This window comes from Erpetoichthys calabaricus, chromosome 10 (genome assembly GCF_900747795.2).
Source record: "Erpetoichthys calabaricus chromosome 10, fErpCal1.3, whole genome shotgun sequence".
NCBI lineage: Eukaryota > Metazoa > Chordata > Cladistia > Polypteriformes > Polypteridae > Erpetoichthys > Erpetoichthys calabaricus.
In genome coordinates, this window is record NC_041403.2 from 40,302,487 (window position 1) to 40,329,125 (window position 26,639).

At 38.6% G+C, this 26,639-nt stretch overlaps 1 protein-coding gene across 1 annotated transcript; it reads right to left on the bottom strand.

Annotated features, from left to right (window-relative positions):
* LOC114658950 (pancreatic alpha-amylase-like) lies at window positions 1-26,639 on the bottom strand. The gene is made up of 10 exons (XM_028811101.2): window positions 26,377-26,639; window positions 17,414-17,560; window positions 16,135-16,332; window positions 14,893-15,123; window positions 14,623-14,756; window positions 14,207-14,329; window positions 11,350-11,449; window positions 5,318-5,439; window positions 1,499-1,624; window positions 1-230 (listed from the first exon to the last, which is right to left on the bottom strand). The coding sequence occupies exons 1-10, from the start codon at window positions 26,542-26,544 to the stop codon at window positions 41-43; spliced, it is 1,539 nt and encodes a 512-aa protein (XP_028666934.1). The 5' UTR covers window positions 26,545-26,639; the 3' UTR covers window positions 1-40.

Consider the following 26,639-nt stretch of genomic DNA (forward strand, 5'->3'; position numbering starts at 1 on the left):
CTACATAGGCATTTTTTTTTTATTTGAATAGCTTCACAATTTATAATTTTGCATTAATGTGAATTGCAATAAAGGGATCTTCAGCCGTATTGCTAATCTGAAAACGAGCTCTTCCATCTCCCTGCACGGTTATCTGCAAGCCAGTACAGCGACCTCCTTCTTTTTGTCCAGAGATGACATCACAATAGGTTCCTGCTGGGAGGCCAGTCAGTAGTATGACATCCATGTTCCTGTGCACACAATGAGCATTGAATGAATTGGATTTGCATTTCCTGGATGTTTCACTACCACACTGTATTTGAAAGGGTTACATGCATTTTAATAAAAGAAATTGGCAGCTTTCTTTTTTCATTAAAATATATGCAATGTAGCATAGTTGCATAAAGTGTCCTCTCTTCATTCATGAAAGATTTTGTGTAGTTTTGGAACAGAGATCACTATCTCACCTTGATGGGCAGATGGCTGTGAAAAACATTATATTAGATAGAGATGTGACTGTGAAAGGCACTATATTAGGTAAAAAGGTGACACTGAAAGTCTCTGTATTAGATAGATAGATAGATAGATAGATAGATAGATAGATAGATAGATAGATAGATAGATAGATAGATAGATAGATAGATAGATAGATAGGTGTAACAGTGTTTATGAGGTGCCATTGATTTAGTTTATAGCTTTCTAATCTTTATTTAATTTTGCCTCAGGTTGTTGGTTTTACTGTATATAGTTTTTCTAAAATGTGGTGAAACGAAAGTATTTCTTATAAAATACTGTTGATAGCAGCGCTTGATGTTCTCTTTAAAATAGTTTTCAAGCATATCAAGAAATTGTCTCATTGATTATCTCTGTTGAGTTAAGTGTTTTCTGATAAGTCATATTAACTCTAAAATAAAATTCACATGTAACTAAATGTAAGTAAAGAAGCAGCTGAACCTATTATTATTATTATTATTATTATTATTATTATTATTATTGCACATTTATTGCTGCATAAAAACAATTCTATTTGGTTTGTTAATTTACGGTAAGGTGATGTGATTCTGATTGAATGAAAGATTTTTATCTCTCTTTTTTTTGGTCCAAGACCTTTTGTCCTGTGAAAAATCCCAATATGTTAAAGCAATCAAAGACTTGTGCTTACAACATAGACATTCAGAAATAGGTTCCCTGGTGTCAGGTGGAAATGCAAAATGACACCATGAGGGGTTTGATTTATTGCTGAAAATAATCAAATGCAACTAAGCCTGCAATCTCCTTCACCTTGAGATGAAAAGAGTAGAAGAAAAGAAGAACGGTTACAAGAAAATAAAAAAACTTGCAATCAAATTGTTATTCTCAAGTTGGTATTTATATCCAGCAGGGTGAAACCTTTAGATAAAGAATTCTGGACTTAGATGGCGACAACATTAAAGCTTAGAAACAAAATAAAAATCCTTTGGCAGAGGTCACCAACAAATGTTACTTATTACTTTTCTTTCTTCTTTTTTACTTTACGTACCAGTCATCATTGTTGAATACGATGAATCCTTTGTTACCACGGCCAAATGCTACTTGGTTACTTCCATTGTCCCACCAGTATGAAAAATTCTCACCATTCACTACATTTCTGAAAATAACCATGTTTCTAGAAAATAATTAAAAGAAATACACACAACTTATTAATGACTTTGATGAAAGCTCGGATAAATACAGTAAGGATAAAGGTATCAGGTCAATGTGTCTCCCTGGCAGCTTCAAATGACATTCTGCCTGATGTGGTAAACCACACTTAACTGGCACCATGGCTCAAGTGATTAAGTTTGGCGTCCATACATACTATTCCTTTAAAAATCATCATACCCTCGCACTGTACTCCTCATAAAGAAGCATTTACTTCTCTTAGCTTTACTGAATTAAGTATATACACCGACAGTAACAGATGTCAGGAATCTGTTCCCTGTTTTGAATGATAACTATTGTTTTAATTAACAATGTGGTTTTTGTTTTCCACTTTTGCTTTTTAGTAGTATTCATGTGAGAAACAAAATGGAAATGAAAACATGTACTGTTTTTTTATTATATGGCCATAGTTATTTGTCTATGTATTGCAGTGGTAATGATGGTAATAATTAATCTTTTTGGGTCCCATCAAATTATTTGAACCCTCAAATCAAAAAGATTAACAGCATTAATTTTCTTTACAGGTGAGCAAAATATCAATGGCTTGACTCTGAATTATCAATTTATACTTTGCAGATTAAGTTCCACATGGTCTTAGTCCATAGTGCGTACTTTGTAAATAATGACCGATTTACAATAAAGTGAAATCTTTCTTAGCATCCTCACAGAAATACACATTAACTCTGTTGGAAGATGAGGAAAATGAGCCAGATTTGGAAAATCCAGACTCGATCGTCAGATTGGCATTTGCCTGAAATCATATGCCACCTGAATGCACTGAATCTTATAACCCAAGGGATAGAGAAACATCCAGATATCATTATGTGTATAATACATCTATTCCAAAACCAAGTGACAGCAGTGAATTTACCTGAGAAAAATATCATCCCTCTCCCTAGCTGATAGCATTGACCAAAAGTAACCCGAAATTGGGAAAGACAGAGGAGATGAGCTTGAATTGAGGTTCCTGGATGCAATGGTGTACATGTATCAAGGATCATTTTAATTGATAACCCCTTTATATGTGCTCTCCCTGACCCCACATCCCCTCTCTGCCCTGCTCAGTGTGCTTCTTTGTAAATTTAAATTATTAAGCTGTAGATAAGTAAAAAGCTGAAGATGAACTTGAAACAGGTATTAGACACTCCTGGACTGTAAGCTGTAAGACAGGCTTTCCTAACATGAGCCAGTGTGTGCAAAAAATGATGTCCTTTTTGTCAGAATATACAGTATGTGAATCCCCATTGTTAACAATTAATGTTGTAAGAACATTATGGGATGCCTCTTAACTGACTAAAAAGAAATTCCAAAACCGACATCAAATATAACGTTACAACCATCAAGCAGATGAATACATTCTTCTGCTCATGTCATTATTTCTGATGAGTGAACTCTACAGTGTTCACGTCACCATGAGATCTAAAATGTTCTGGAATTTCACTGTACACTGTTAAGTGCTTTGAAGTCAATGGGGAAGAGGCACTGAACAAGTTCTGGGTAGATTATAATGGTGAAATGGTTTATCAGGTGTCCCTGAAAGCTAGGGAAGTACCTGCAAACTATGCTGGACTGATAATTGTGGCCAAAATTGTGACTTGAGCTGTGTGGTAACACTGCTAACCACTGTGCCGCCATGCCTCAAACAATAAAAGATGTAGAGAAAATGATAACCACAAACAACATGCAATAAATGGGCACAAACTAGTAAAAAATATATATCATTGTGCTCAAAGAGCTCAGATCTTCACGGCCACAAAGTGATGCCTTGGGATTGGTTCCTTCCATTGCTTGAAACTGTGGCTACAGGCAGAGCTGAATGTCTTTTTTTTGTTACTGATTTGATTGTGCAGATGCTTTGCACTTTCATCTTCCATCAAGAAGACAGAAAGACATTGTAAATAGTAATAATTATTTCACAGGGTCTCATGAGGAGTAGGGCTCCTGTAAGGCTTGTTTTGACTGGTGGCTGCAGTGCATGACTAATTACTCATTAATTCAGCCAGCATACAAAATTAGCCATGTGGCGCAGCAGGGAGCGAGTGAGCACACAGGGATCAATGTTACGTATTTGAGGGCCATACTCATAATATTCCCATTATGGTCAGCTAATGTACCCCTCAAATGAAATACTGCAAGTTTTTTTTTTTTTTTAACATGCATGAAGGGTGCAAATCCATTTGTAGAAAAGATCAGGTAGTGAAATCACACCGATGTGAAACAAATCGGACAGCAACTTAAAATGAGAGGAGGAGTATGAGTACTATACTCATACATGAAAGTTCTGTGCATGACTGCTATAGCTTTGTGATGTCACGTTGGCCTTGCATAGCATAATGGGGCACAGAAATAAATAATGTTCATCTATGCCAAAGAATGGCTGAGGCAGTGCGTATGCACCGTTTATACATGAGGCCCCAGGACTAGAGTTGGAGACCCCTGCATTAAGGGGTCTGAGTCTTCAAGGACAAGTCCATCCATCCATCCATTTTCCAACCCGCTGAATCCGAACACAGGGTCACGGGGGTCTGCTGGAGCCAATCCCAGCCAACACAGGGCACAAGGCAGGAAACAATCCCGGGCAGGGTGCCAACCCACCGCATCAAGGACAAGTCAATTCAAATTAGTTCAAAAGAAGTTAATTAGCAACAAAAACAGGACACTCGTTAAGAAAAGGGTTAGAATGAAAACCTATAGCCATGGTGGTCCTCCAGGACCGGAGTTGACAACCCCTGCTATAGATTATGGTATAGCCTTCTACCCCCGTAAGTTAACATGAGATAGAACCTTCTTAGCTATATCTGAAACACAGTGTGTTAATTAAGCCCCATTTGCAGTATGTAAATGGGATAGACATACAGTTTTCTGACCGTTTAGAAATGGTTCAACTGTATGAGCAAACTTAAAGAATGAAAAGATATATAAGCTTTAAACAGAACTTTTCTTAAACAAGAACGTTTCTTTTCTTTGCTGTATCAATTTTTCTCTATTTTTGTGTGAACTTTTTTACTTTGAAATTTTACTAAAGCTTTTTTTAGTAAAGGTTTTTTTAAAAACAAAGATATTTTGTCTGTGGAATCATTTCAACGTGTCAAGTTATTGCCAGAATCCCATGAAGCAAACTAAAGCTGCAGAACTTTGGTAATTTTGGGTAAACACAGCCACACTTAAGGCAGTTACCATGCAGACCACTAATGAAGCATGTTACATTGCACTTTAGAGCCAAATATTGTGTGGAAAAAAACAAAACATGATACATTCTCTCATTTATGTTGCTTTGGGCAGTGCTGCTCTCCATCTCATAGTCTAACTGTGAAGACCACTGGTGTAGGATAACACTAATAGGACACACAATTTAGAAAGATGTGATTTTCATCAATGAGCTGTAAGAGTCACTGTCTAAAGAATATTGGAATAATAAAAGTGGTTTTTTTTACTTTCTTTTAAACAGGCATACTATTGAGAGTGTACTTCAAAAAGTAACTGTCAAAAGGAAAATTAAAAATTACAGGTTAGACATTCATCCTTGCCTCTGTTAACTCCATTAGACTTTATCCATTGGATCAGAAATCCAGATATAAAATAAACAATTCCAGACAAAAGAGATTTCTGGCATGCTGTGCAAATAACTGAAGGCTGAGACAAAAACAGAATTGCTAACTTGATTTGACGCCATCTGTGCTCACAGACCCAGCCATCTCCACAAGTGCTGTCAGGATTAATGGGAACAGGCTTTGTGCTTCCGTCACTGTAGGATGGTGGTCCTACCCAGTCATTTTCATCCTAAGTGACAGAGAATTTAAAATCAGGCATTCGGTTAAGCAGTTTCTTATACAATATTCTACAATGGCCTATAAACATGTCATTCAGGAAGGAAAGGTAACATTTCTGTATAAAGTCATAACTTGGAAGGAAAAATAGGGTAGAAATGATACACAGTCTGTAATGTTGTAAGTAAAAAGTAACAATTATTTCATATAATTTCTCTAAAAATCTTTAGTACTAGGGCGCTGTACCGTGTTAGCCATTATGAATGTAGAGAAAAGCCAAGCAAAATGACACCTTTTATAGCCAATAAAAGGTGTCATTTTGCTTGGCTTTTCTCTAAAAATCTTGCAATGCGCTTAATGTATGTTTATTCTTGTTTTAGATTGAATATCTTTGTTGTATGCATTCCTAAGGTTTTAAGGACAATCAGAAGGTTTTACTGATGAATCACACTCTTAGACCTCTCCTGAAAGCCCATGTGAAATTCTGATGAAGAGTCTAACCAGATTCAGAAGAGGAAGCAGAGAGTCCATCATGGCCATGCAATAATTGACCAGTTGTTTGTTTGTGAGTGGATATTGACGAGATTGCAGAAAGTTTGGACACAAGAAATGAAACTCTGATGAAAATGTAAAATGTGATTTAGTGTTGGCAGTGGTTTAGAGAGCTGGCTCTTTGTCTTTGAGAAGGTAATTTGATGGGCTACAAGAGGTTGCCAAACCTAAATGTGTTATGTAGGCCTGGAGTAGGCTTATAACCAAGTATGGAAGATTTTTTTATTGTTTTGTGAAAGTGACAAAGAGGGGCGGCACGGTGGCGCAGTGGGTAGCACTGCTGCCTCGCTGTAAGGAGACCTGGGTTCGCTTCCCGGGTCCTCCCTGCGTGGAGTTTGCATGTTCTCCCCATATCTGCGTGGGTTTCCTCCGGGTGTTCCGGTTTCCTCCCACAGTCCAAAGACATGCAGGTTAGGTGTATTGGCGATCCTAAATTGTCCTTGGTGTGTGTGGTTGTATGTGTGTGCGCGCCCTGTGGTGGGCTGACGCCCTGCCCTGGGTTTGTTTCCTGCCTTGCACCCTGTGCTGGCTGGGATTGACTCCAGCAGACCCCCGTGACCCTGTAGTTAGGATATAATGGGTGGATGAATGGAAGTGACAAAGAGAACAGGGACTCAGGGTCACAGTTTCATGCCACTCAGTCATTTTGTCTGTGGGCTGTAATGATGTGTTTTCATTTTTGACATCGAGTCAAATGCATTTTAGGTTGTTGTAAGGTGTAATCTGTTTCCTATTTGTTTTTTATTGCAAACAAGACAAAAAGGTTCAATTTAAGCATTACACAACTTTTCCAGTGATTTTCAGTCATAGCTTTCACTTCCAGTTATGTAGTGTGACATCTCCAGTGACTCAGCCCACAACATTCCTTGAGGTCTGGTTTTATCTTAAGTAGCAGGGTGGGCTCATATGGGTATGATTTAGCACTCAGGTGGATGTACAATGCATACAATATGACCACAAGGAAAGAAGGAAAATGGGTGTTTTAGACCAGTGGTTATCAACCTATTTGGCCTTGTGACCTAGTTTTATTATTTGTGTTCAGTGATAAACAATTTATTAGTAGAAATTTTAATGTAAACTAACTAACATTTTCCCCAGAATCGCACATATTACCCTCATTAGTGTTACATTTTTTCTCTAAAAAACATGTGAAAAGTGTTGCATTTTTGGCTTGAAAAGTGACATTTTTTATTAAATCTCATCTTTCTACTGTGAAATGTGCAAAACACTAAAGGTACAAAGCCATTAGTGTAAAAAGGTATAATAATGATACAAATAATAATATGAAATGAACAATAATCATAACAATGCTAATACTGAACTGTCAAAATATGTATTTTGTGTGGTATATCTTTGAATGGGAAAACTACTTAGGTTTATGGTCATTTACCCAACACTGTTCAGCATAACGGTTCGACTCAACAACAATTCTTTCAATTACGTCGTCATCAAGAAATAACTTCAAGTAAGTAAGTGGATCTTGGTTGTCAATGTTCACTTTTATTCCTGGCAGCTCCACAAATATCAAACTAGGTGGTGCTGATTTATTTGAAGCACAGTCAATAGAAACCCAAACGCTACCATCACTTTCGAATTCATCAGAATCACTTTCAGTTTCACTGTCAGTTTCAATTCCACTGCCTGAGGACAGATTCACTTTGTTATCACTGCTTGTATCACTGTCAAGAGAATGCAACTCCTGGGGCTGCTGAAATACGTTTCTTATGAGACGCCATTATGAGGCTAGGAGAAGATGACTACAGACCGTTAAATGGGTAACACTCAGGCCTGATGCTTATGTAGGAAATGTCTATAATGTTGCCTGAGTAATGCTAGGGGCTAATGCTGTTGGCACTTTTACAGCCCGAGTAATCCTCGACTCTAACACTTACGCAAGACACATCTATACAGTTGCCTGAGTGACACTAGGGATTAACAGTGCTTTCACAGCCTGAGTGATATTCAGGTCTAACGCTAAGGAGGTTAACAACATTAAATACATATGCAACACTTAAATACTGTGTACATTATAGATATGCAAGCTATTCATCCAAAAATAACTTGACACATGAGTGTTTAACACTGAATCAAATTTAGTGTCCATTTGTCATTTTTAAGGGGTAACCTGAGCTTGTCTGATTTTCACAAGATTTTAGAAATCAGGAATGAATGAAGAGATTGCAGAATGAAGATGTTTTAGTTTGCTGGCAACTGACTTGTCTACAATACCAGTCTGTATATTTATTGCAGAAGCCAGGATGAGCTGTCCTGCAGTGTGCGCTTTCTTGTATTCGTTAATTCCATTTTCAATGAGTCAATACTCCAAGTGCCTACTAGCTTGTTATACAAACATACTAGAATGTTTTTGGAAGGCTCAAAATTTACATTTTCTCATTTAAAAAGGTCAAACAATTTACTTCTGTAAGTTGCAAGGTTTGTTACCAAACATGTTTATGGTTTGGAAGGCTTTATGCTTTCATTTAGTTCTACTACACTGCAGATATGCATTACAACAATTGCTTGCCACACTTCATGATAAAAGTAAATATATACTGTACCTCAGAAAATTTGGGTTGAAGCTTCTTTTAAAATTCCTTTTTGATTCAGGATTTTGGGATTAATCTGGTGAGATTGATACAGAATTGGAAGCGTTCAGAGTAGGTGATGCTACAGGGCTTTTGTGGAACTATGTTCTCTTGCTTTCTTAAAGAAGCATGTGGTGTATAACAGGTTGTCATCTACTCATAAATAGACTTATGTCAGTCATTTCAACTCTCCAATATGTAGGAACAAAATGTCTCTTTGACTGGTGGAGGACTGAAATCTGAAATCAGTAGCCACATAAAACTTTAAAGCAATGGCTGATATGGGATGATCATCTAAGGCATCCAGTGACCAACATTTGGGTCGTAACCCATGGGTTGAGAAACACTGCTTTATGCAAACAGCAGAGAGGCTGCCTGATGTTTGGTGTATAAAAACTGAACTGAATCAGCCCGCAATCTAGGAATTATCTTTGACTCTAGCATGTCATTTAAAGAGCATATTACAAAGTTGTCCAAATCATGTTTCTTCCATCTTAAAAATGTTGGGAAATTAAGGCGTATTCTAAATAAACAGGATTCTGAGAAATTAATTCATGCATTTATTTCTAGTAGGATTGACTACTGCCCTGTGTTGGCTGGGATTGGCTCCAGCAGACCCCCATGACCCTGTGTTCGGATTCAGCGGGTTGGAAAATGGATGGATGGATGGATTGACTACTGCAATGCGGTATTCACTGGATGTTGAAACTGTTCTTTATACAGCCTCCAGTTAATCCAAAATGCTGCTGCTGCAAGAATTATTACAAGAATAAGAAAGTACGAACACATAACTCCAGTTCTTAAATCCTTATACTGGCTCCCGGTAAAGTTTAGGGCAGATTTCAAAGTCCTCCTTTTAATATATAAAGCATTAAATGGCCAAGGTCCGGCTTACTTGTCCGAACCTATCATGACTTACAAACCAGAACGCACATTAAGATCTCAAGATGCCGGTCTGCTTATGATTCCAAGGATTAATAAAATAACAGTGGGAGGTCGAGCTTTTAGTTACAGGGCTCCTAAACTCTGGAATGGTCTGCCTGCTACTATAAGAGATGCCCCATCAGTCTCAGCTTTTAAATCCCGGCTGAAGACTCACTACTTCAGTTTAGCATATCCTGACTAGAGCTGCTGATTAACTGTACAGACTGCATCTCTGTTGTTAGTCATTAGGAATAAAAAATAAGTAACATGATAGTTATAATTTGTTACTAACTCTCACCTATTCTGTTTCTCTTCCCGGTACTCAAACGTGGCACTTGGTGCCACGGCCCACCTGCCAAGTTGTTTTGCCTGCCTAAGGTAAAGTCATCCCTGATGGAGTAATCGCAGGAATCGTGGGGTAGAGGGGTCCTTTCATCAGATTGGCTGGCCAAGCAGTGTTTCAGCTGTGGAATGGCCAAATGGGGGAGGCAGCTTGATGGTTGAGGTCTCCAGGACTCTAAACAAATCCAAATCATATTATGTGATATCAATTACTGTTAAATTCTGGTCTGTACTTGTAAAATTTTTATTTTTATATTGTGTTGAGGATTTGTTCTGTTCTGTGTATTGTATTGTATTGATCCCCTTCTTTTTGACACCCACTGCACGCCCAACCTACCTGGAAAGGGGTCTCTCTTTCAACTGCCTTTCCCAAGGTTTCTTCCATTTTTTCCCTACAAGGGTTTTTTTTGGGAGTTTTCTTTTGTCTTCTTAGAGAGTCAAGACTGGGGGGATGTCAAGAGGCAGGGCCTGTTAAAGCCCGTTGTGGCACTTCTTGTGTGATTTTGGGCTATACAAAAATAAATCGTATTGAATTGTAATGGAAAAAGGTGGGCCGAGACTGCAGCTGGGAAACATTTGTACAGCCAGTGGTGCTATCATACAGCACATTAATTGACTGTCAAAATGTGGCTAACTTGCTGTACTTTGGAAATATGAAACTATACTCAAACGTCATGAGCAAGTCATGTAACTTATCATGCCCTGCAATTTTCTGTTTTATAAATTAACATCCTCTATTCGACATGATCAAGTAACTTTAAATTTGATGTGCTGTCCGATTCAATGTTGCGTAGGGGGCGGCTGCCCTTAGGATAAAGAATATCCACTTTTGGCCTTACCTGTGTGACCTCTAGTGCCAATTGGAAAGGTGCACAGGCAGGTGTACTGTGGCTGAGATGGAAATCATCAACTCTATATCAAAAGACAAGCTGTTCTAAGGAAAACCAGTGGCCTTGTCCCTCCTGGTTGGAGAGGTTGTTGCCCAAAAAGGAGGTGGAATATAAGTATCTTTTTGGTCTTATTTGCAAATGAAGTAGAGAGGATCATGATTCAGCACTGGCAGTACTGAGTGGGAAGAGGGAAGTAAGTTCCTAAACTGACAAGTAAATAGTTCACCCTATTGTGAAATATGTTCAACATTTGTGTAATGACAGAAAGAATGAGACCAAGAGCACAATTATCTGTTCTCTTAATGACAGGATGAAGAGATCAAGAATTCAGAGCCATGTGGTATCAAAAAGAAATAGTTGAGATGATTTGGGCACCTAGTCAGGATGTCAGCTAGGTGCCTTCCATGAAACCGTACTGGGCATGACAAAGTACCATGACATCTGGGTGACACATTGCAGGCATTATATCTTATTACTGGCCTGGGGGCACCATGGAATTTCCCAGGAGCAGTGGGAAAATGTTTCTGTGATATGGAAGTACCCAAGAACAGTGGTAATGAAAATTAGATGCTTGCTGTAAATATAATAGATGGTAATTATTACATAAACACACTAATGTGGTAACATTACCTTTCCATTGACAATATGCCTGGGCCATTGGAAACTTGACATCACACGGGTGACTCCATATGGGTGCGCTAACATGAAACCTGTTGCCATTTTGTATAACCTAGGAAAATTTAGAATATAGCATTTATTACATAGGGAAGTTAAAAGGTATAATAAAAGAAATTAAAAGTGTTGTACCCAGTTTTGTCAATTTATGAAAAAGACACAAATGATTCAGGAAAAAATCAAAAGCTTGGACAATGTTAGATCTATATGGACAAAGTAGCTGAGGGTTTTCATATATATGAATCTGATATTCTGCAAGCCCTCAAATTAGCCTGAAGCCAGTGTTCAGTTTCTAACTCAGCCATTGTCTTCACGGGGTTTGTAAATCCTCACCATCTTGTTGTACTCCTGCTTTATCTCATGCCCCATGAATGGTCATGTAAATAGATATCTCCAACTTATGCTGGTATGAGAGACTTTAAATTTGTTAAATGTGTGCATGAAGGTATCAAGGTTGAACACTGCTTTATATCCAGTGCTACTGGGATATGCACGCTTTACTGGATTAAACAAGTTAAGAAAATGGTTGGATGAATTGGTGTACAGTCAACTCCAAGCAATTTTCTTTGTTGCTCTAGCCTATTTTCCTGCCACCAGCAAAGAATATGGAAATTGGATTGGTTTTCATGTTCAGTCATTCCTTCCTCCAACTTCCAAAATGACAAATTACAATGGTTAGTAAATGCTCATCATACTCCCCTGAAAAATTGCATATTAGCAGTTAGGAAAGAGTAGGGTGGATACTATAGTATATTAATTATCATTTGTATTTTGATTTTCCTGTTGAGAATTGTCTTGGTTTTGGACACAAGCCTTCTCAAAGCAGACCATGCCTGTACAGCTCCCATAACTCCATGTTCAAACCACTTCTACTGGTTCCTAATGAGCTGGAGAAACAGTAATTCTCCAAAATCTGCCTGTATGTCTAAGCCCCACTTTAAGGTAACTTCTCTAACCCTACAACAATAGGTGAGAATATGGGTGTAGGCAGACTAATAAATGAAAACATTATTCAAAGACTTAACTCCTGCTTCACCACCATGGCCTGGCACAATTTCCAAAAAAAAACTGCTACTGCTACAGATTTGTTTGTCAATCTCATGGTCATCTAAACTCTCACTGGTAAACAGGGCCCCAAGCTACTTGGGGTTACTGCTTACCCATGACCTATTGGTAAAAATCTGCTTTTTGCTGGAAGAAGACAATTACTTTAGATTTAAAAGAGGTAATTATCATCCCAACCACCTAACACTCAGCATACAATGTTTTAAAGTTCCATTCCTTATCCTAATTTATACAAAGACACATGTGTCCATAACACCCTCTTCTCTAACATATAGTAGAAGCCAAGCACAGAACAGTTAGGTCTTTTCTGAAAACTGGTGTGGAAGACATTGTTGGAAAGACATTCAGAGGGTCAGAATCCTAAATGACAGGCCAAACTGCTCGATTACATTGGACAACAAATTTATTCAAAGGTTTTCCTTCATGAAAAACTTTTGATGATTATAATAGACAGCTTCAAGGTGAAATTTCACAAAATTTCAAATCAACGGTGTCACGTAGTAATTTGGAGAAACACAAAATTCACTTTTTTGAATTTAACGTGTTTAATTGCTTAATGATGCTGACACATTGCATTAGTGCAATTGAATTGAAATGTCTTGCTGCTGGTTGTCGTTCATACTCTGCATGTGATGCTGTTCATTGCAGTGTCCAACAATATTCAGCCAGCATTGATTGATTCCATTTGCACTGATACTCTTTTTCCATCGATGCAACGTGCTGGTGAAACTTTTCACCATGTTCATCACTGACTGCCCCAAGATTAGCAGGAAAGAAGTCCGAGTGTGACTGCAGAAAATGAATCTTCACTGGCACATTGAACTTGCTTGAAGCATGTTGGCAACCAACTGGATGGATTTTGCTGCTTGTTGGTTGCCAACAACATTCTCAACAACATCCTTCCATGAGATTTCCTCCGGCCAGACTAACATTGATGTCATTGATTTGTAGACCAACAAAAATGACTTCCTTAATTTTGTAATCAGTTATTCATAGAGACACCTGTCTCAGATATTGAAACAATTCACTTTCTTTGTTCATCACTTTCAAAAAATTTTCAATCAATCAAATTATTATAAGATGCAGCAAAAATATCTCTGTTGGGTCAACAATTATTTTATGCGCCACCCTTTTCAGTCTTAGAACCAAATGCTTATGGAGCAGCCAGTTTTTTTAATGTAATGAGGCCCCTTAGCATGGCTCTCCCATTCGTAGTACTTGCAATATCCAAGCTACATTACTGGCAGCTGCACCTCTACTTGTAGATTACCACAGATATTCCTGTTGTATTTGTTGTGCTGTATATGTATAGTTATATTATGAGAGAAAATCATAAAAATGGATGATTGCAATAGAACAGTACATGATAGGAACATTTAAAGGGGATTTTCAGCAGGCTAAAATCCATAAGATACACCCTAAAGTGTTCAGGAAGCAAAATCTTGGTTATCCATTGTTATTGTGTGATACACACCTGTCTAATATTAATAATTATTATTATTACCCAATTATAATGATTAATTATTAAGTAATAGATGGCCTGTCTATTATACCTGTTATTATGACTCCACAATGGCCCAATATTGTTGAAAGTAGGTATACACGTTTAGAATTTGGACCCTTTATTTTGTTGTCTGGTTTGCTTTTCAGACCATTCAGCAATTTTATTGTGTTAGATACTCACATGCTTTAGTAGTAACAAAAAGTATCATGCTAGTGAGTTTACCTCATGGTTTAGATGCCTTACCTTGAATCCCAGAAAGTGAGCACTGAAGCTCCTCCAGGTCCATGCCCTCTTTGGTTGTCATGATTGTCTATAAACACTACTGCTTTGTCACTGGACATTAAACTCCAACCTTCTCCCCAATTTCTTAAAAGAATAAGAATAAAAAATAAAGGAATATATAAAATATATGTCATACTGTTTTGAAAATCAAGCCAGAATGGTGAGTTAGATATCAATTCAGCCATATCAAGTGCACACCATAGAAGAAAAAGTAAAATAATTTACAGAAGTCTTTTTGAATAACTATGTTAACTATTTCAGAAATATTTTGCATGAGGAATACATCTGCAAAATTTTAAACGAACAAAGAAACAAAAAAAAAGGACAGCAACTCATCATTTTCATTTCATATTTAAAAAAATAAAATCTCCATTTACTTTAAATAAGCCATTTTTTCATTATCCCATTTGCGGAAGACTGTCCCTAATTTTGCACTGTTCTTAAATTCTGTAACACGGCCAAGTCCAAAGTATTCACTGGCTGTGATAGGTTCTCCACCAAGGTCAATTACCTAAAGAAGATGCATGGCATAGATGGAAAGCAGAAAGGTTTGTTACTTTCAAAAATGAAAGGAAATTTCACATTACATCACACTAGAAACCAAATTCAATTCTGTTTTATTTTCTGACCACCAAAGAACCTCTCACCTCTTGGAAAATGAAGGGTCTTGTGTTTTCTGCGAACCATTTTGTGTTCAAATTTTTCAGCTTATCAAACACCACCCTCAAATCACCAGGCCACATGTGCTTACAACCATCGACTCGGAATCCTGCCACTCCAATATCAATGAGGGAATTCATGTACTCTGCGATTCTGCCTCTCACATAGTCCTTTTCAAGAGCGAGGTCAAGAAGACTAACCAGACGGCAGTCTCGCACCTATCAAGAACAGCAGAATTACTTGTTTAGATTAGAGATCTTTATTGTCACATACACTGTGAGAGCATAGTGAAATTCTTGTGCCACGGTTAGATAGATAGATAGGGTGATGTCTAAATAAATGCGTAAATAAATAAAAGTAGCAGAGAGTACAGGCAGGGTGGAATGGATGGAGAGAGTGTCAGGAGTGATTTGTGACAGAAAGGTATCTGCAAGAGTGAAAGGAAAAGTCTACAGGACGGTAGTGAGACCAGCTATGTTATATGGGTTGGAGATGGTGGCACTAAACAAAAAGCAGGAGACAGAGCTGGAGGTGGTAGAGTTAAAGCTGCTAAGATTTGCACTGGGTGTGACGAGGATGGACAGGATTAGAAATGAGGATAGTAGAGGGCCAGCTCACGCTGGACAGTTGGGAGACAAAGTCAGAGAGGCGAGATTGCGTTAGTTTGGACATGTGCAGAGGAGATACGCTGGGTATATTGGGAGAAGGATGCTAAGGATAGAGCCGCCAGGAAAAAGGAAAAGAAGAAGGCCTAAGCGAAGGTTTATGGATGTGGTGAGAGAGGACATGCAGGTAATGGGTGTAAGAGAACAAGATGCAAAGGACAGGAGGATACAGAAAAAGATGATCCACTGTGGCAACCCCTAATGGGAGCAGCTGAAACAAGAAAAAGAAGAAGCAGAGGATAAGTAAATAAGTAAAGAAAATACATAAATACAGTAAATAAGAGTGAAAAATGTAATGTGCAGTACAATTTCACATAAACCAGCAGGTGAGTACAAAACACAGTGCAGGGAAGATAGGATCAAGTTACTGGGAGTTCAGTGACTTTGTGGCCTGGGGGAAGAAGATGTCCCTGAAGCACATAGCACTCTCCAGAAGACAAAAGTGAAAATGGGAACGAGCTAGGTGGCTCTCGTCAGAGATTATGGATTATAATCACGTCATTCATACAATACATCAAGATAATAAGGAGGAACCTCTTAATTCAAAATAAACTAGATTCAAACCTGATAGATGTCATGATAGTTCTCAATATCTCCACTGGGTGATTTGCATTTGCCGTCGTTGAAATCCCACGCAGAATATGGTACAGAAGGGAAATCTTTGGTGTCAGCATTGAAGTAAGTCCCACATGAAGAATGGGTACCAGCTCCTCCACTTGCTCCGCACATGTGATTAATTACTGCGTCAACATAAATTCGAACCTAAAAATGAGAAGTCCATACGTCCAAAACTGATCATGTTTCAGTACAAATTAAAAAAAAGAAACTGGAATAGATTTGGAAACAATATAATACAGGCTGTAGCTTAAGGGATTTATCAGTCATTCTTTTTTTTAATGTTCTTCAATATTCACATTAGCACAAAGCACTTTATATAATACAATTTCCAGCGCAAGCAGCTGCCCTGCAGAATCTGAACCTGTTTAGAGTGTACATTTTCAAGAAAGCACCATTCTTACAGATAATCATTTTGTCCCTTCAAGATAATTTACGTGATGTGAAATGTTCTGTTTTGTGAGCTAAATGCAGAAACTCAAACTTCACCTCACCTAATTTTCCCTGCTATGGAAGAGATGCAGATTTCTGTTTAATAGACTCCTTAAACTAGTGGTTCTCAACCTGTGGGGGTGGGTCCCTCAAGGGGGGCGCGATGTAACAAAAAGGGGGGCGCAAAGATGTGAAAAAAAGAAAACAAGAATGAAAAATATGAAAAATACATCTATTGAAACCAAAACAAATTAACTTAAACTACATTCTGATATTAGAAAAATAAATATAGAGTTAGATAAATGTCGATAAAAGTTAAGTAGGTATAATAAAACATGTATCTATGATATATCATTAATTTAAAATGAACAAATTGGTATTAGTGGGCTCCTTTCAAAAAACGTTAGGGGGGCGTGATTAAAACTGTTATGAAAACTTGGGTCGCAAATACTTAAACAGTTGAGAAATGCTGCCTTAAACCATAGGATTCTGAAGCAGAAAGTACTGTAAAAGTAAATAGGACAGAACTAGATTCTTAAGGGTCTCACCAGTAAGATAATTTTGCAGTAACCTTTCCATAAGTGTGAACAGCAACAGGTCACTAATCTGGTATTAACCACAGGAGTGACAATGCATGTGCTTTATGCAAAAATACATTTGTGGAACAAAACATTTTTAACTTGCTTTCACTTGTTTTGTTTTATTTGTAGTGTGTTTTGTATAAGTGATCACTATACATAAAATACTAAAAAAATCCATTAACTGAAGCTGACTGTTTAAGAGCAAAAATATTTACCCCAACGTTGTTGCATCTCGTCACCATGTCTCTCAACTCTTTTTCTGTCCCAGATCTTGAGCAAAGATTGTAACTGATGGTCTGATACCTTTGCCACCAAGGCATCCATGGATTAGTAAGACGAATACTTTCTTGTGGAGGAGAAATCTACAGAATGACAGAAAAAAAAAAGTTAATTTGAAAGGTGGACATTTCCATGGGTGTCAGAGTGATTAGTGCAGATGCATCACAGATCAAGCTGGAGTTCAACATTTTGTTTTGTACACCTGACATGAGGAAGCAGGGACAATATGACTAACACCAGAAGAATCCCGCATTTTCCTTATTTCAAATGAATGTAACCACATTTGACATGGTGGATCAATTCATAGGCGGGTTAAAAATGAAAAATGCATCACTTGTATGTCACTATAAATTTGTAAATGGTAAAGTATGCATTAAGAAAATCTCTACTTCTATATTTGTGGAGTTTACATGTGCTAATTTAGTTTTCTTCCCACACCAAAAGGATGTGGTACAGTGCAGTCATGCTGAAATAACATCTCTCTATTATAAAAGGAAATCCTGAGACGAGACTTTGGCCATGAGATTTTTTCAAGTCCCGCCCTCCTCTCAACCATATTCAACCACACACACAGTCATCTCACATCTCATTCGTGTGAATGCTTTTGATAGACACAGTTCCTGCTCTCTCAGATCTTATAAATTTTTACGTGTTCCTCACTTTAAGTTCCCAATTAAAGAAGACTTATTATGTCCAAATCTTATTGGAGAATTTCATCCCGAAGGGTTATCAACAGAAGAAATGAGTTCACGGGCAATCCTAGCACAGAGAAATGCTGAAGTTAAATGAATTAAAGTGGAGAAAAGCCAAGCAAAATGACACCTTTTATTGGCTAACTAAAAAGATTACAATATGCAAGCTTTCGAGGCAACTCAGGCCCCTTCTTCAGGCAAGATGTAAGTGATTACATCTTGCCTGAAGAAGGGGCCTGAGCTGCCTTGAAAGCTTGCATATTGTGATCTTTTTAGTTAGCCAATAAAAGGTGTCATTTTGCTTGATTTCTCACTACATTCATAATGGCTAACACGGTACAATACCCTAGTACTATGAATTAAAGTGAAAATTATTGATCGGTTACACGGCAAATTGGTTAAATGCGTATCAATAGACTATGCTGAAACAGTTGGTGGTGATCGTGTGGAAGATGAAAACATCAACTTACAATATCCCAAAGAATATCTACAACTGTTAGCACCGTACGGTCTTCCACTGCCCGAATTACTGTTGAAAGAAAGATGTATCCAAGAAAAGTAATGTAGTATATCTCCCGCGGATAACAATATACACCATAGGAGATCTTGATATGCCATTCGTATTAAAATGTTAACAGTTTCCAGTTAGAATGGCTTTTGCAAAGACAATTAACAAATCTCAGAGCCAAACATTCAAAAAAGTCGGTTTATTTATTAGAGAGAAAGAAACGATATTCACTCCCAGGTCACAATTCTCCCAGTATGTGGATTGTAACACCCGGGGAAATAGGACTATTGACTTACTGTATGCAAACGTTAAAGACGCATACAATGCCACCCCGCTGCCTGCACTTGGGAAAGCAGATCATAACCTGGTTCTGCTTCAGCCTCACTATAAACCAAGAGTGAGGGTCCTACCTACAACCACACACTCATTCAGGAAGTGGTCCCCTCAGGCAGACCAGGCTCTGAGAGACTGCTTTGAAATTACAGACTGGGATATCCTGCAGGGGTCACATAGTGAGAACATTGAGGAGGTTGTTGACTGCACTACTGACTACATCAACTTCTGTATGGACATTGTAGTTCCAGTAAGAACAGTATGCTGCTATGCTAACAACAAGCCATGGATTACAAGTGACATCAAGGGCCTTTTGAACCAGAAGAAAGGGGCTTTTAAAGGCGGTGATCAGCATGAGCTTAAGCGCGTGCAGAAGGAACTCCGAGTCCAGTTCAGGGCAGCGAAGGAGCAGTACAGGAGAAAGCTGGAGCAGAAGTTGCAGAACAATAGCATGAAGGAAGTGTGGGATGGGATGAAGATCATCACTGGCTGCAGCTCGAAGCAGGGTGCCACCATCGAGAGAGATGTGGAGAGAGCAAACCAGATGAACAACTTTTTTAACAGGTTTGACCACCCTAACCCACTCTCACTTCAGAGTAGTGCACCCTCCAACCATCCTTCTGTTGATACCAGCATAGAACAGAGTTTCCCCCCAACCCACAATTACAGCAGCGCAGGTGAGCAGAGAGCTGAGGAGACTTTGTACCAGCAAAGCAGCGGGTCCAGATGGAGTATTGCCATGACTGCTGAAGGCCTGTGCGTTGGAGCTGGGCAGTCCTCTACAGCGCATCTTCAACCTGAGCCTGGAACAGGGGAGACTCCCGAGGCTTTGGAAAACATCTTGTATCACCCCTGTCCCAAAGATATCACGTCCTAGAGAGCTGAACGACCTCCGGCCTGTCGCTCTGACGTCACATGTGATGAAGACCATGGAGCGGCTGCTGCTTCACCACCTGAGGCCACAGGTCCGACATGCACTCGACCCTCTGCAATTCGCATACCAGGAGAAGGTGGGAGCGGAGGATGCCATCATCTACATGCTACACCGATCCTTCTCCCACTTGGACAGAGGCAGTGGTGCTGTAAGAATTATGTTTCTAGACTTCTCTAGCGCCTTCAACACAATCCAACCTCTGCTCCTTAGGGACAAGCTGACATAGATGGGAGTAGATTCATACCTGGTGGCATGGATTGTGGACTCTCTTACAGACAGACCTCAGTATGTGTGTCTCGGGAACTGCAGGTCTGACATTGTGGTCAGCAACACAGGAGCGCCGCAGGGGACTGTACTTTCTCCGGTCCTGTTAAGCCTATATACATCGGACTTCCAATACAACTCGGAGTCCTGCCACGTGCAAAAGTTCGCTGACGACATTGCTATCGTGGGCTGCATCATGAATGGACAGGAGGTTGTATAGGAACTTAATCAAGGACTTTGTTAAATGGTGTGACTCAAACCACCTACACCTGAACACCAGCAAAACCAAGGAGCTAGTGGTGGATTTTAGGAGGACCAGGCCCCTCATGGACCCTGTGATCATCAGAGGTGACTGTGTGCAGAGGGTGCAAACCTATAAATACCTGGGAGTGCAGCTGGATGATAAATTGGACTGGACTGCCAATACAGATGCTCTGTATAAGAAAGGACAGAGCCGACTATACATCCTTAGAAGGCTGGCGTCCTTCAACATCTGCAATAAGATGCTGCAGATGTTCTATCAGGAGGTTGTGGCGAGTGCCCTCTTCTACACAGTGGTGTGCTGGGGAAGCAGCATAACGAAGAGGGACGCCTCACGCCTGGACAAACTGGTGAGGAAGGCAGGCTCTATTGACGGAGCTGGACAAAATTAAAATTATACAAAGTTATTGTCTGTCTGTATACCTACACTGTTATCAGCATTGTTATTACTCTTTAATTTAATATTGTTCTTTATCAGTGTGCTGCTGCTGGAGTATGTGAATTTCCCCTTGGGATTAATAAAGTATCTATCTATCTATCTATCTATCTATCTATCTATCTATCTATCTATCTATCTATCTATCTATCTATCTATCTATCTATCTATCTATCTATCTATCTATCTATCTATCTATCTATCTATCTATCTATCTATCTATCTATCGATGTAAGTCCAAACACAGAATCAAAATTCAATGTGATATTGGCGAAAATTGAATTCAGAAAATAGTTTTTCCTGAAGTTTAACAGTAAAAGTGTAAGTTTTAAAAGTATTTGCGTGTTAATTTCAAATCCAAACAGAACGAAATTGTATAACACAATGAATAACTCTAACGCAACATGAAACATAATTTACTTTCAAATTATTACGTTTTACTTTTTCTTAATATGGTTATTTACTCGCTGTAATGTAAAATAGTTAGCTCTATTATGCATATGTAACAATTCCCATGAAAATAACTATCTGTTGAAATTGTACATTTGCATTCCCATACACGATTGGCAGAACTGCAAAGTGGCTAGCGCGTAGCGCCAACTCGGATGTTGGTGAGCGAAGCGAGCAGGGGGCAAACCCCCTAGTCTTATAAAATATCACTTCTTCTCCATTTTGTGTGTAGCAGAAAAATAAGCTTCTGAGAAGGATTTCCAATACGTAGGTGGGGACACCAAGAGAGAGGTGGGTGGAATAAGGCATGGTGGGACAGAGCAGGGGGCGTGGTGGGAATTTGTGCAATATGTGAAATAAGAAAAGGAAAGTATGAGGACACAAGACCAGTATGACCTCTGAAATAAAACAAGCCTGACAGGTTTGTAAATCTGGTATAAAATATGTACAATAATGGCAAGGATGTTAAAACAATGATTAAACGAAACTGAGACGCTGAACTAGGCTGCCATGCTGTGGTGACCTGTAAATCCAAACCGATATTTCAAACTAATGTATATAGCTCATCTAATCTAAATATCCAAACTGACGTATCTAAAACGGCGGTTTTCAAACTTAGCTCTGAGGACTCTATGTGGCTGCAGGTTTTTGCTCCAACAAACTTCTGTTTTAGTTGTCTCTCCTAGTTTAATTAAACAAGCTGTTATTTGTCAGGGTTAATGTTTTGGGGTCAAAATAGAAGTTACAAAAGTTTGGTAAATTTTTATTAGAACATACCAAACACTACTCTCTAAAATACTAGAAAAAGTAGTTGTCAGTCAGCTTCAGACACACCTTATGCATTACAATTTATTTGAGAAATTCCAGTCTGGTTTTCGCACTGGTCATAGTACAGAAACGGCACTAACATGGGTTGCAAATGACATTCTGATATCCTCTGATGAAGGAAACTCAACTGTAATTATGTTGTTGAACTTAAGTGCAGCATTTGACACCATCGACCATTCTATTTTACTGCACAGGCTAGAAAATGATGTTGGGCTTACAGGCACCGTGCTCGCTTGGTTTAGTTCTTACTTATCAAATCGATTCCAATATGTATAGAAATGTGCTGACAGTACTCCATCATTATACACAGAAGTTCAATATGGTGTCCCGCAGGGCTCAGTACTGGGACCTTTACTGTTTTCACTGTACATGCTTCCACTGGGATCTATCATTAGGAAACATAATGTTAATTTTCACTCGTATGCAGATGACACCTAGTTATACCTTTCATTTAAATCAAATGAAGTTCCTCCACTGTTGTCTTTAATTAGTTGTGTTAGTGAATTAAAGGAGTGGATGAATAAGAACTACTTGTCTTTAAATACAGATAAAACAGAGATGTTAATTGTTGGAGGGAATGATGCTGATCACAATAATATTTTGTCATCATTTAACTCAATGGGAATCCCAGTCAATTTTACTGAATCAGCCCGCAATCTAGGAGTTATCTTTGACTCTAGCATGTCATGTAAAGCGCATATTACAAAGTTGTCCAAAACATGTTTCTTCCATCTTAAAAATGTTAGGAAATTAAGGCGCTTTTTAAATAAACAGGATTCTGAGAAACTAATTCATGCATTTATCTCTAGTAGGATTGACTACTGCAATGCGGTGTTCACTGGATGTTCAAACTGTTCTTTATACAGCCTCCAGTTAATCCAAAATGCGGCTGCGAGAATTATTACAAGAACAAGAAAATACGAACACATAACTCCAGTTCTTAAATCCTTACACTGGCTCCCGGTTAAGTTTAGGGCAGATTTCAAAATCCTTCTTTTAACATATAAATCATTAAATGGTCGAGGTCCGGCTTACTTGTCTGAACTTATCATGACTTACAAACCAGAGCGCACATTAAGATCTCAAGATGCCGGTCTGCTTATGATTCCAAGGATTAATAAAATAACAGTGGGGGGTCGAGCTTTTAGTTACAGGGCCCCTAAACTGTGGAATGGTCTGCCTGCTACTATAAGAGATGCACCTTCGGTCTCAGCTTTTAAATCCCGGCTGAAGACTCACTACTTCAGTTTAGCATATCCTGACTAGAGCTGCTGATTAACTGTACAGACTGCATCTCTGTTGTTAGTCATTAGCACTTAAACATAAGTAACATGACAGTTATAATTGTATACTAACCCTCACTTATTCTGTTTTTCTTCTCGGTACTCAAATGTGGCACTTGGTGCCATGGCCCACCTGCCAAGTTGTTTTGCCTGCATAAGGAAAAGTCATCCCAGATGGAGGATCGCAGGAATCGTGGGAGAGAGGGGTCCTTTCATCGGATTGGCTGGCCCAGCACTGTTTCAGCTGTGGAATGGCCAAATGGGGGAGGCAGCTTGAAGGATGAGGTCTCCAGGACTCTATACAAATCCAAATCTTATTATGGGATATATCATCTACTGTTAAATTCTGCTCTGTACTTCTAAAATTTATATTTTTTATTTCTTACTATATTGAGAAATTGTTCTGTGTACTGTACTGTATTGTATTGTATTGACCCCCTTCTTTTGACACCCACTGCACGCCCAATCTACCTGGAGAGGGGTCTCTCTTTGAACTGCCTTTCCCAAGGTTTCTTCCATTTTTCCCTACTAGGATTTTTTGGGAGTCAAGGCTGGGGGGCTGTCAAGAGGCAGGGCCTGTTAAAGCCCATTGCGGCACTTCCTGTGTGATTTTGGGCTATACAAAAATAAACTGTATTGTATTGTATTGTACTTATATTATACATATTACATTGGGATAATTTTAGTGTTTGAAAATATATGAAATATTTAAAGGTATAGCAAAAGTACAAATATTTGAAAATGTCTTAGAAATGTAAAATTTACACTACTGTGCTTTTCTGACTGCAGAAGAAGAGAAAAAAAAAAAGATCAGCTAAATAAATAAGATCAAGTAGAGGTAAAATGACCCAATGATTGTAAAACTGGTTGGAACAAAAATGTAGAGCAACATGGGGTCCCATGACTGAGTATGAGAATCACTGATCTAAGGCAATGAACACGTCTGAATGTGGGGTATGTATAAAAATATATTTAAAAAATGTTTCTGCACTTTCATATTTTCATTGGAAACGGTGAAGGTGGGAGGAGCAGTAATTGGTTGTGAGAGTGTCATGTGACTGGGAAAACTGCATCGTAATGGAAGGTGACTAAAGGTGACTTTGTAGAAAAGTAATGTAATTTGTTTTTGAAATTCTTAACAAATTAAGAGTTTAAAAAAGGTGTGGAAACTTATATCCAAACTGATGTACTGTATTTAAATCTGCATATATTCCAACTAATGTATATATCTGAACTGATATAATTAAAACAAATATGTATATATAAATATATATATATATATATATATAGTCATGCATGTGAGCATAGGGGACAGCTTAAGTCCTCTGGGAATGGTAGTTTCCTGCTGCTCCAGGAGCTGGCACTGTGTGCTAATGCCTTTTCTTTTCCTCCCTCTACAGACCAGAAGATTGATGGCTATACCTCCACTGACATCACTTCCTGTGCTCACCCACTGCATGTACACATAACAATATACTGTATATATTTCCAAGCCAATCTATTATAGATGAATTCAAGTCATTTTGTCCAATCTGATTTATATTTTTGTTTCTTGGGCACACACATACATACACACATATATACATTATTTGTTACAAGTGCTACCTACCTTAGGTTGAAATCCAAGTACATAACATAGACCTCAGCATTAACATTTGCAATGCATATGTCTCTGTTATATGCCATTTGGTATGGAATTCATAAAAACAGTGTTAATGTTTGTGATGCATTTTGGAATGACAGAGACGTAACAAATGGATGGACACCCAGACAGGCACACAGACACATTTCCTTTTATTAAAGTGGACATATGGGCACCTGAGTATCAGAACTGGACCATGGAACAAAGGAAGCAGGTGGTATGGTCTGATGAATTACATTTTCTTTTAGGTCAAGTGGATGGCAGATTGTGTGTGCATTATTTACATGGGGAAGAGATTGAAGCAGGATGCACTGTGGGAAGAAGTTAAGTCAACGGAGGCAGTGTGATGATGTGGGCTCTGGGCATTCATGTAAATGTTGCTTTGACACATACCACATACCTAAAGATTGTTGCAGATCACGTAGACCTTCATAGCAACAATATTCCCTGATGACAGTGGCCTTTTTCAGCAGGATAATGCACCCTGCCAAACTGTAATGAATTGTTCAGAAATGGTTTGAGGAACACGAGAAAGAGTTTAACGCGTAGACTTGGCCTCCAAATTCCCCAGATCTGAATCTGATTGAGCATCTGTGGGATGTGCTGGAAAAACAAGTCCAATCTGTGGAGGTCCCACCTCATAATTTACAGGACTTAAAAGATGTCCTGTAAACATCTTGGTGCCAGATACTACTGGACAGCTTCAGATGTCTTGTGTAGTCCATGTCTTGATGGGTCTGCAGCATGTGAAGGACACACATACACACACAATCACATACATACTGAAGAGGGCACCGTGGCGGATGTTTGCCGAATGGCAGAGCAACCACAAGCGTTACCTGGTAGGTAACCACCCACACAATTCAGGTCGGGACTCAGACTATATATATATATATATATACACACACACGTATATCGAAAACAGTCTATCATAGATTTATGTATTCAAGCCATTGTATCCTAACTGATTCATTTTCATGTATACACACACACATACACACACACACACATATATAAAGTAATTTTTCTACCACTGTTTACCCAACACAAAGAGATGATAACATGTATTTACTGTATACATAATGCAAAAACAATTAACCGATTACTAATTATAGAATATGCTTCACAAACCAAGTATATTTAGGTTTGTTATAGCATTGTAAAGATAAAAAAAAGAATAATTACAACCATCTTCTAGAATCACAATATAAAATGGGATTTCAGTTAGACTTGTATCAATCTAAAGTACTTGTAACTGCATACTGTACCTGAACACCACCAAAACCATTAGGTGCTAGAAAGCGCTCGCACTCCTCAGCAATATCAGCCCAGCGCCACTCAAACAAATGTACAATGGATGTTGTGCCCGGCTTAGTGTTAGGATTGTACTGAGCCCAGCACACCCCAAGTATCCACGCGAACACAAGCAGCTTCATGGTGACCGTTAGTGACAGAAAGATGTTCAAGGCTCAGCTTAAGAGATTCATGGCTTTTTATACCTTAGAATCTGAACTCAAGCAGGTGTGGACTG

What these genes read in the sequence shown, in the direction of transcription:
- LOC114658950 (XM_028811101.2), bottom strand. Translation starts at nt 26,544, where the DNA reads ATGAAGCTGCTTGTGTTCGCGTGGATACTTGGGGTGTGCTGGGCTCAG. An exon ending in ATGGTTTTGGTGGTGTTCAG is followed by an intron (nt 17,561 to 26,376) that starts GTACAGTATGCA and finishes GTCATTCTGTAG; the next exon opens with ATTTCTCCTCCACAAGAAAG. An exon ending in CTCACTTTCTGGGATTCAAG is followed by an intron (nt 11,450 to 14,206) that starts GTAAGGCATCTA and finishes AAATTTTCCTAG; the next exon opens with GTTATACAAAATGGCAACAG.